The sequence below is a fragment of the Trichechus manatus genome, unplaced genomic scaffold, assembly GCF_000243295.1.
Source record: "Trichechus manatus latirostris isolate Lorelei unplaced genomic scaffold, TriManLat1.0 scaffold00087, whole genome shotgun sequence".
NCBI classification, from domain to species: domain Eukaryota; kingdom Metazoa; phylum Chordata; class Mammalia; order Sirenia; family Trichechidae; genus Trichechus; species Trichechus manatus.
This window is the reverse complement of record NW_004444023.1, coordinates 5,471,872-5,482,810: the sequence shown is the minus strand read 5'-3', so window position 1 is coordinate 5,482,810 and position 10,939 is coordinate 5,471,872. Positions and strand designations below refer to the sequence as shown.

The 10,939-nt window shown below is 54.4% G+C and overlaps 2 protein-coding genes across 2 annotated transcripts in view; both read left to right on the top strand.

Annotated features, from left to right (window-relative positions):
• NAPSA (napsin A aspartic peptidase) overlaps positions 1-6,536 on the top strand; it is an 11,776-nt gene extending 5,240 nt beyond the window's left edge. The window contains exons 2-9 of the mRNA XM_012557146.2: positions 214-355; positions 441-564; positions 734-852; positions 1,265-1,464; positions 2,630-2,752; positions 2,897-3,041; positions 5,624-5,722; positions 5,936-6,536. Coding sequence (XP_012412600.2) covers positions 214-355; positions 441-564; positions 734-852; positions 1,265-1,464; positions 2,630-2,752; positions 2,897-3,041; positions 5,624-5,722; positions 5,936-6,127 — 1,144 coding nt within the window. The 3' untranslated portion in view covers positions 6,128-6,536. The remainder of the gene's footprint in view (positions 1-213; positions 356-440; positions 565-733; positions 853-1,264; positions 1,465-2,629; positions 2,753-2,896; positions 3,042-5,623; positions 5,723-5,935) is intronic.
• A 215-nt stretch (positions 6,537-6,751) lies between these two features.
• Positions 6,752-10,939, top strand: part of KCNC3 (potassium voltage-gated channel subfamily C member 3) — an 18,637-nt gene continuing 14,449 nt past the window's right edge. The window contains exons 1-4 of the mRNA XM_023736208.1: positions 6,752-6,870; positions 7,643-7,709; positions 7,843-7,988; positions 9,286-9,415. Coding sequence (XP_023591976.1) covers positions 6,752-6,870; positions 7,643-7,709; positions 7,843-7,988; positions 9,286-9,415 — 462 coding nt within the window. The remainder of the gene's footprint in view (positions 6,871-7,642; positions 7,710-7,842; positions 7,989-9,285; positions 9,416-10,939) is intronic.

The window sequence follows — 10,939 nt, the reverse complement described above, 5'->3', positions numbered from 1 at the left end:
ATGGCACCTAACAACAACAAATTATTATAAGGTTTTGGAGATGATCTGTTTGGAGTGGTTTGGTCTTGTGGAGTCTAGAGTTTTCTGGAAGGTTTTACTGTAGGGATTCTAATCATGACTGATATTGTAGAGCCTTGGAGAAGTTTGATTTGTCATTATATACCATCTGGGAAAGTTTCACTCCCTAACTCTCATTATCGTCTTCTCCCACAGGATCCCTCTTCACCGAGTCCACCCTGATCCCAGGACCCTGAACCTACCGAGGGGATGGAGGAAGCCAGCAGAACACCCAAGTTTGGGGGCCTCCTCTCCTGGGAACAAGTCCACTTTTGTGCCTCTTTCTAACTACATGAATGTGAGTCACAGCCCCACATAGGCCCCACACCCTGGTGCCCTCAAGCCAACATCTTCACTCACCGTCTCTCCTCTATTGCCATCAGGTCCAGTATTTCGGGGAAATTGGGCTGGGAATGCCCCCACAAAACTTCTCTGTCATCTTCGACACTGGCTCCTCCAACTTCTGGGTCCCGTCCAAAAGATGCCACTTCTTAAGTCTACCCTGCTGTGAGCTTTCATGGGGGAGGATACGACAGGATTGGGGTGGAGGGAGGAAGTAGGGAATGGGCCTCAGCTTCCCAAAGGTTTTTGAGTCACCATCTCCTCTGAGATACCCTCACAGGGTACTGGGGAGATTCTCCTCACCCAGCGACACCTTCCTGACCTTCTGACCTAGGGTTCCACCACCGCTTCAACCCCAATGCTTCCAGCTCCTTCCAGCCCAATGGGACCAAGTTTGCTATTCAATATGGAACTGGGAAGCTTAGTGGCATCCTGAGTGAGGACAAGCTGACTGTACGTGACCCTCAATCCCAGGAAGGCTTGAGCCTGGGAAAGCCCCAATGTCTACCATCATGTGTTTAGGAGGGGGTTTGAGGAGGTGGAGCCTATTGGTGAAGGGGCAGGGCTTCTCAGAGAGATGGGGCTTCCTGGGTGAAGGGACTGGACTTCTCAAGTGGAGAGGTGGGGCCTCCTGTGAAGGGGTGGGACTTGTCAAGGGGAGAAGCAGGGCTTGGTGGGTAAAGGGGTGGAGGTTCCTGAGTGTAAGGATGGGATTTCCCATGTAGGGAGGCAAAGCTTCTCAGGCAATTGGGACTTTTCTCCAGATGCCCTCAGATATGGGATTCAGGCCTTGGTTTGCGGGATCCTGGGATATGTGGGTAATGTCACCCCAAAAGTAACTGGCCCTATCTGAATCTACCCCTAGATTGGAGGAATCAAGGGCACATCAGTGGTTTTTGGGGAGGCCCTGTGGGAGCCCAGCCTGGTCTTCACTTTTGCCCACTTCGATGGGATATTGGGCCTTGGTTTTCCCATTTTGGCCGTGGATGGAGTTCGGCCCCCACTGGATATACTTGTGGAAAAGGGACTAGTGGACAAGCCTGTCTTCTCCTTCTACCTCAACAGGTAATGGGGGAGGGGTCTACCTTCCTATGAGTTCTACCCCCAAAAAGAAAGTTCTACCCTCTTTCTGAAAGTCCTTTATCCAATAAAGTGCCGCCGTCCATTAGGAAGTCAATGACCCAACATGGAAAGTCCCAATCTCCATTCAGGAAAGCACTGACCCAGTACAGGAAGTCCCATCCCCTCACCCAGGAAGTCACTGACTAATGCAGGAGGTCCCACTCTTCATTCAGGAAGGCACTGACATAGAGGAAGTCCCATCTTCCACCCAGGAAGTCACTGACCCAGTATAGGAAGTCCTTCCCACTCTCCATTCAGGAAATCATCCACTCAACACAGGAAGTCCTATTCTCCATTCAGGAAGTCACTAGCTCAATGTAAGAGACACCTGAGCCCCACTCAGAAGTCCCAACCACTAAGAGATACTTTAAGGCAAACTCAAGAAATTCACTACCAGCTCAAAATGCTTCATGTTTCAAACCCAAATCCAGGAAATTCCTACTCAACCAAATACAATTTAGGAACCTTCTCTTCACTATTAAAAAAAAAAAAATCCATTTGAGAACACCCACTAGAAGTCAGGAGTAGCCAATTTTAATCCAGGAAGTCCCATCCACCTCTTAGGAAGTTCAACTTTGTATTCAAAAGTCACTGTCAGAAAATCCTACACCTACTCAGTTACCCTGGCCTCCCACTCAGGAAGTCCCCTTGGTAGATCCTGCTCTCCTTTTTAAAAGTCTATCCTACACCTTCCAGGAAGTCTCCACCCCCTCTTCCCATCACTCACAGGTAATGCAGGAAGTCTCACCCTTCTCAGGATACCAAGACATGTAGTTCAGAAAGCCTCACCGCCTCACGAAGCCAATTCAGAAGTCCCATGACCCACTTGGTTGCCATGACATTCAGCTCAGGAAATTTCCCCAAAAAAGTTCTGTACCATCCCCACTTCAGAAAGCCCCCAATACCCTAAAGTCCATCCTCCACCAAGAAAATCCCCATTCCCTTCACTTTTTGCCCTCCTTGCTTCCAATCCCAACAAGCAGGCCCTGCCTGCATCCCACTACCCCTCCTGGATCCTGGAAACCACCCTCAGTAGCCTCCAGCCCTGGTGGCTCCTGGGGCTGGAAGGGGAAACGCCGGTTGTGCTGACAGAGCTCTGCCTCTACAGGGACCCCGAAGCTGCTGATGGAGGGGAGCTGGTCCTGGGGGGCTCAGACCCGGCCCACTATTTCCCACCCCTCACCTTCATGCCAGTCACTATCCCGGCCTACTGGCAGATCCACATGGAGCGGTGAGGGACCAGGACTCCTGGGTCTGAGGGAGGAGGGAGCTAAAGGCTGGGACTCCTGGGCCTGAGGGAGGAGTGGGGTAGGGGCATGAACTTCTGGGTCTGAGGGAGGAGGGGGCTCCAGTGACTGCCCTTTCCCCCTCACAGTGTGAAGGTGGGCACAGGACTGAATCTCTGTGCCCGGGGCTGTGCTGCCATCCTGGACACTGGCACGTCCCTCATCACAGGACCCACTGAGGAGATCCAGGCATTAAACTCAGCCATTGGAGGCGTCGCCCTAATGACCGGGCAGGTGAGGACTTCGTCTCTAGTGGGTGTGGCTTAGGGAGGCTGGTGGGGGTTTGATGGAAGGCCCCACTACCCAGTAAAATTCCACTACTGATGGGGGGATATAGGCAGAATGGTAGAGCCCTAGGGTGGGAAGCAGGTGGTTAGGCGGTATCCTAGATCTGAAGGGATGGGACCTGCGAGTGACACTGCCCAAGTGTCTGCCCTGACTCAACGGACGGAGGAGCAAGAGGAGGAGCCTGTTGGGTGGATGCAGGGGGAGGGGGGATGAAGAGGGTTTATTCATGAGGAGATGTGACTGGAGGCTTGGGGGCCTTGGGTGTTTCTGGGGGAGGTGTGGAAGAAGCTCAGGAGCCATATTTAGGGGCCCCCAACCCTTAGACGGAGTCCCTGGGTGGTACAAAAGGTTAACGTACTCAGCTGCTAACTGAAAGGCAGGAGGTTCATGTCCACCCAGAGGCACCATGGAAGAAAGGCCTGGCGACATGCTTCTGAAAAATTGGCCATTAAAAACCCCACGGAGCATAGGTCTACTCTGACACACATGGGGTCGCCATGAGTTAGAGCTGACTTGATGGCAACTGGTTGGTTGGTTGGCCCTTAGGCAGTAATGACAGCCATGGAGGTGGGGGAGCCCTCCCAGGGAGAGAGAAAAGGCCCCAGAAGCAAGCCCTCGTGAATATCTACATGGAGCAGAAGAAGAGACAAGGCAGGAACAGCCAGGGACGCAGGGGGAGAGCCTAGAGAAGTAAGGTTCCCTCCATGAAAAGAGTGTTTCAAGAAACATGGAGGGGGTCAAGATGTAAAATAAAGGATGTAAGATAAAGCTGGCCCTACAGTGCCTCGGGAGGGGCGAGGCCTTTCCAGGTGCCAATTTCCCGTGGTTCAGTGGTAGAATTCTTGTCTTCCACACAGGAATCCAGGGTTTGATTCCTATCCCATGTGCCTCACATGCAGCACCACCCATCTTTTAGGGGAGGTTTGTGTGTTGCTGTGATGCTGAACAGGTTTCAGTGGAGCTTCCAGACTAAAGATAGACTAGGAAGAAAGGTCTGGCAATCTACTTCTGAAAATCAGCCAGTGAAAACCCTGTGGATCACGATGGTCCGATCTGCAGTGGATCATGGGGATGGTGCAGGAGCAGGCAGCATTTCATTCTGTTGTGCACGGGGTCGCCATGAGTTAGAGGCCAACTCGACGGCAGCTAACAACAAAAACATGACTGTGCTCCGTGGGGCTTCCTGAGATCAGGAGGCCCTACAAAATGCCTAGGGTCTAGGCTTGTAATGAGTGAAGGGAATCAGGTAGATAATAGTGGTTATGGCTGTGGGTTGCATGGATTGGAATCCAAGCTCTGCCAATTACTAGCCATGTGGTCTTGAGCATATCACCTAATCTTCCTGTACCTGTGTCCTCATCTCTAAAATGGGGCATTAATATGGACTTGGAGTCCTGATGGTACAGTGGTTAAGAGCTACAGTGAGCTATGGAAGCTAACCCAAAGGTCACCAGTTCAAATCCACCAGCCACTCTTCTGAAACCCTACTGGGCAGTTCTACTCTGTCCTATAGGGTCGCTGTAAGTCAGAATCCACTCAAAGGCAACAGGTTTTTTTTTTAAATAATATTCACTTCTTATGTATATTGTGAGGATTGAATCAATTAATCCATGTCAGATGCTTAGAACAATGCCTCCATGCATGCCTGCGCTGCTTATATCATCTCTCCCTTCAAGGGAGTTATGTACTCTAGTTCGTCATAGTTTCCACCATTTCTTGTCTTTCCAAAAAGGTAATTACTGTTGGCTGTAAAGGAGATAAATTTCTTGGTAGTTGTTAATCATAGCCTAATTTTGTATTGTTAGGTACTTTGGAGTGGTGGGGATTGAGTGAAATTGGGAGTCTACGCCCCATCTATCTAATGAGGGCCACTCTCAGCTATTCAGTTCCAGCCAAATATTGCCATGTGGAAGAAGTCAGATCTGGTTTGTTAGAGAAACCCAAAACATTATTTGAAAGCTTCTGATTTGTACATAAAAATAATAGCACTTACTGTGTATCAGGCATTATTCCAAGATAACTCATTTACTTCTCACAAAATCCTTATAAGGTGATTACTGTTATCACCTGCATTTTCAAAATAGGAACTGAGGCACAGAGAAGTTAAGTAACTTGCATAACTTTGCACAGAAGGTTTAAGAGGGAGAACCAAAATTTGAACACAGGACAGATTCCACAGTACACAGCCTGTACCACCATGGTGTACAGTTGGTAACTTTTTTTTTTTTTTTTAAAAAAAACTAGATACTGTGTATGATAAATGAAATATACTTGTGGGCCCAATATTTTGGATCTACATTTAGATGAGAATAAAAGAGGGTTTGGCCAAATGGAGTATGGAGGAAGCGGCAAAAATTATAAAGGGATGAAAGAAGGGCTGGTAAGGCGAGATAAGGCAGCAGGGCCGGACCACCCAAGGCCCTGAATTCTCAGCTGCCCGCATGGACTTACCCTAGGGCACTGGGGAGCCACAGCAGGTATTTCTGAAGAGCAGGAATCCCTCATCTTTACTTGTTCCTCTTTTCCAGTACCTCATCGACTGCTCGAAAATCCCAACGCTCCCCCCAGTCTCCCTCCTCCTTGCGGGGGTCTGGTTTAACCTCACGGCCCAAGACTACGTCGTTCAGGTAGGTCAACATCACAGTGACGTCAGAGGAATGTTAATATGATTGGGTTTGAGAGGGTAGTGCCGGGACTAAGACAGTACTAGGACAGGGTGAAAGCCACAGACACAGACGTCTTGTCCCCGGGGTAGTTGACGGGGTGAAGTTTTGGCTTCTGGGGACAAGGCAGGGCCCGGTGTGCGTCACACTCAGCGGCCCCACCTTGTCCACTTGCAGATTGCTCGGTTTGGTGTCCGCCTCTGCGTGTCTGGCTTCCAGGCTCTGGACGTGGATCCGCCCGTGGGGCCCCTCTGGATCCTGGGCGACGTCTTCCTGGGGAGCCACGTGGCCGTCTTCGACCGCGGAGACAAGAAAGGCGGCGCCCGAGTAGGGCTGGCGCGCGCCCGTCCTCGCGGGGCGGGGCGGTGAGGGGGCGGGCCCGCGCCGGCGCAGTTCTCCGGGTGACGCCCTGGTTAGGTGCATGCGTGCAAGGGTGGTAGCAGAAGGCCCGCTACCCAGTAAAAATCCTCTATTTCCATGGCACCTACATTGGTTGCTTTTTTTCTGTTTTTAAGGACAAGCTTTTTGGAGAGAAAAATTATTGTAGGGAGCTCCAGAGTTGAATAAGAGGAAGGGAAGGAAGGGTATCACCCCTTTTCTCCAAGGTTCACATTGGTGCGGGGATCTTGTACTACGAATCCCATGAAGCCCCTTGGCTACATTGCCTGTCTGTCAAAGGCGCCCGGCGCCGCGGAGCATCATGGAAGTTGTGGTTCAAGCCGTATTCATGTCTTGTCGGGGGCGGGCGCCGCCACAACATTCGTGGGAGGCGACAGGTCGCGACGGCAGCGACAGGTGGCATCGGGGGGTGGCTGAAATCGGTAAAGGGTTTCTCAACTCTTATTCTAAGGGTAGCGGATACCGTTTCCATGGACTTCATTTCCTTGTTCCTTCTCTCTCCCCTTGGGACTCCAGGACTCCTGGGTCCGCCATCAAGGCGGGGCTTGAAGCCCCCGGGTTGGGGGGAGCCTTGCTGCCCCTCCTCCGGCGGTGATGTCACCCCCCCACTCCCCGCCCCGCAGCTTCTCGCTGCCCAGAGCTACCGGGGCTGGGTCACCCCTCCCCCTATCGCCAGCCCCGGATCCCCCATCCCCGCCCCGCCACGACCTGGGGTGAGTACGGGGGAGGGGGCGAAGGCTCAGGGACTGGGGGCGGTGAGGCAGCCCAAATCCCAGTTTTGGAGTCGGGGGACTCGGGAGACGGGGACTCAAAGATTACAGCGGAGAGATTCCCCCCAATCCCTAGCTTTGGGGGTCAGCGTACTTGGAGGGTCTCGGGAACCAAGGATCGTAGGCAGGGAGTCCCCCATGTTTTTAATTTTTAGTGTCCGGAAGGCTCCCTTTCCTGGATTTGGAACTAAGAGGAATGGGGGCGGAGGAACAAGGAAGGGGTCCTAGAAGTCAGCGAAGGGAAGACCCTTCCCCAATTCCGGCGCCTTGGGGGATGGAGGAGGAAGCGTTGGGAGGGGGCGCCGAGGATAATGGAGGCGGGTGTTTGGAGCTCTTGGGAATTTTGTGCCATGAGGGCCTGGGAAAAGATAGATTGGGAAGGGGGGCGGAGGAAGGTTCTGGAGAAAGGGACAGAAATTGGCCTCTCCCCTCCTGGTGTTCATCGCTGAAAATCGAGTCCACTTCCCCAGGGCTGGCAGGGCTGGGTGTCCCGTGAACCGAACCCCCAGAAGCCCCCTCCTCTCTAATAGATGGGTGGAGAGTCCAGGCTCCCAGATCCCCCTTATACCCTGGTGGGATCCGAGGAGGGCCATGAGGATGTGGCGGAATCCAAATTCTCTGGGGCCTGATGGGGTCTGGACCATCCTCTACCACTCGGCCCTCCCCTGACAAGGTCCCTAATTCCCTGTCTCCTCCCTTATTCTCCCCCTTCCAGCCCGCACGCCCCCTCCATGCCCCCACCTTCTCCCACACCTTCTGACCTGCGTGAAAACGCTGATTTGGTAACTTGAACCCGTGCCTGGCTGCTGTCAAAAGCAGAAGAGAAAAGTGGAATGGAGAGTAGTGGGGAGGAGAGGTGTAAGGGAGGATGGCAGGTTTAGGTGCTTACCCTTGCCCCTTATTCTTATACCCAAGCCCCTGGTGCCTGCCCAGCCCCTGCTCCAGCCCCCACCCCCACTCCCAATCTGCCCAGGAGCCTCACTCAACCTGGGCCCCAGTCCCTCACCTCAGCACTCACTGCTCCTGCCTGGGGGTACATCCAGAATTCTGGGCAGGGAGAGGTAGGAAGCTCCGATGTCTTTTTCTCTGCCCTCCTGGATCCCATCAGAGGCTTGAAGGCCACCTGAGGGTCCTGGGTACTGGATCAGGGGGTACTGGGGGAGCCCAGGGTCTTGGGGGTGGGGCATGAAAGAAATCACATCCCTGGTCCGCAGGACAGGCCCCATTTCTGCAACTCTGCAGTGACGCAGCCGGAGTCCTGGCCAGGATGGGGGTTAGAGGGGTGATGGGTGGGGGGAGACTGAGATGTTAGAGCCGCAGAGAGACTTGGCGCGGGGGGGGGGGAGAAGAGCATGAAAGAGAGGGACAGAGATCCAGAGAGAGTGACAGAGACTCAAGGAGAGGGGGATAGCGACCCAGAGAAGGGACATAGACTTAGAGAGAGGGGGACAGAGACCCAGAAGGCAGTGAATAAGACATGGGGAGAATAGAGACTTGGGAAGGGGACAGAGACTCAGAAAAAGGGCAGAGACCCAGAGAGAGGGGCACCGAGATCCAATGGGGGGGGGATAGAGACCCAGAGAGAGAGGGGAACAGAGACCCAGAGGGGGAGGCAGAGACTCAGAGAGGAGGACACAGATGGGGGGTGTGGAGGGATAAAGAAGCAGAGACCCAGAGAGAGAGAGGGGGTGGGGGGGAGGCAAACAGGGACAGAGAGGGGTACCGCACAGAGGGGTAAAGAACCAGGGGAAAAGAACAGAGACCCAGAGAGAGGGAGACAGACCTGGTAAAAGAAAGGGCAGAGACCCAGGGGAGGCTGGGGGACAGAGACGGAGGAAGGTGCAATTCAGGGTGGGTGGGTGCCAGAGACCAAGAAGAAAGGGACAAAAACACAGAGGAAGAGGTACAGAGACCCGGAAATAGAAATGGCTGGGACCTAGAGAGAAGGGGTGGCAGAGGAAATGAGTGAAGGACAGAAGTGGATGGGACAGAGACCCAGGGAGAGAGACCTCTAACGGAAAGGCACGGAGACCAAAAGAGAGACTCAGAGAGGAAGGAGGGGAACTAAGACTTAGAAAGAAGAGGGGCAAAGACTCAAGGAGGGGGACAGAGTCAGAGAACAAGGGGACAGAGACCCAGAAAAAAGGGGCCAAAGATTCAGAAATGGAGGCAAGAGAACATGGAGGACAAACACTCAGATGGGAGATAAAGACTCGGAGAGACACAGGAAGGGGAGCACCGGTGGGGTGGGGGGGCAATACGAACCAGCCGCCGCACCTGCAGAGGGAGGCGGCGGGCCTGGGACAGTGCAGCGGGAGGGCGCCTGCAGCCCCTGACCCGCCCCCTTCGCTCCCACAGGCGCCGCCTCCTCCCGCCGCAGCCCCAGCCGCAGCCGCTGGCCCCGCCCCAGCCCCCTGCGCCTGCGCCCTGCAGCCCGCCGGCTAAGCCTCCCGAGGGGGCGGGGCCGGACCGGACCCGCTCCGCTGCGGTCCGCCTAGCTCTGGCCCCGCCCCTCATTAGCCGCACCCCCAAATCTCCGTCTCTTCCCTCTCCCGAGCCGCTTTGACACAACTCCGCCCCATTTACCGTTGGTCCCACTTATTGCCTCAGTCTAGGCAGTGCTTCCTTGGACTTTGGCTACTTTTCTCTGCAGGACTGGGCCCCCTTGTTGCTTCCTTAGCATCCCCTCCTCCCCAGTCCTTGTCCATCTGTTGATTCTCCCGTCTGCAGTCTGCAATTCTCTAAGCCTCGAGCCCTTTCTCCACCAGCTGGAAGATCTCGATTTGCCCCGTAAGGCCCCACTGACCCTTAGTCAGGATTCTCTCTAAGCTGTCTGACCCCCAAGACTCCAGACCCCGCCCGTCTTCCGTCCAGCCCGGTTGCTTTGTATTCTCTGCCGGTCTTCGCTTTCACGTAACACCACCATCTCTCATTCCAACCAGAACACTTATTCTTGATATCCAGTCTCTCTTAGCCCTGCCCCGCCCCAATCCAGCCTAGCCGCTTTCAAGCCCCTAAAAGCTCCATTCCTCCCTTAGTCTGTCCTACCCACAGTCCACTCAAAACGTTTTATGCTATTTGTAGAACCCACCACTTTCCTCAGTCCCGCCCCATTCAGCCTGACACTCATTCTCCCGGTCCTGCCCTGTCTAATCAGGCCAAGCTTGCAGCCTCAGCCTCGCCCCTCATTTAGCCCCTCCCCTCCCTCAGTGCTAGCCAGACGCCCCCAGTTTCTAGGCTTTGCTCATCTTCATCTCTTCTCATCGGGTCTCATTCTCTGTTCCTGTCTCCCTATCCCTTTCAGTCCAGCTTGGTCCCATTCAGTGCCCTCCACTCTCAACTCCAATTCCCACTCCCTTTCAGTCCCACCCCCTCACTCGCCCAGTCGAATAAGGACTGTTTCTACCTTCTTCAGCCCCGCCCCTTCATAAGCCCCGCCTCTCCCAGTCCATGCCCGGTTAGGGATTCACTCCAGCCTTCTCTATCGACCCTTCACCACCGGGTGTTGCCTGCCCGCGTTTTAGGCCCGGACCTGCGATCCCCGCCCCCAACTCAGTCCAATCAGGACCATCTCTCCCATTGTGGCTCCGCCCTTCGCTCTGCCAGCCAAGGCCAATCAGGCCTTTTAAATAGCTTTGGCTTGTCCCCTCCCTCTACCCTGCCGCCCCTTTTTTTCAGTTCTATCGGGTCTCTTTCTCATATCTAGCTCTCCAACTTCCTTCTCCCTGTGCCGCCAAGCAAGGTGAAGTGAGAGACCCGCCCTGCCTCCTTTTACACCTCGCTCCGCCCTTTCTCTCAGGACTTTCCAATCGCTGTTTCTCATCTACGGCCCCACCCCGTCCAGCCAGGCAGCGTTCTATCCCCACCCAATTCTCTGCCTCAACCCCGCCCCATTCCCCCGAGACCCCGCCCACTCCATCCCGTCTCCTCCTCTCGCCCAATCACCTCTCTCTCCTCCTGAGGCCCCGCCCCCTCCACCTATCACCTCCTCCCACCCAATCAAGGCTACCGC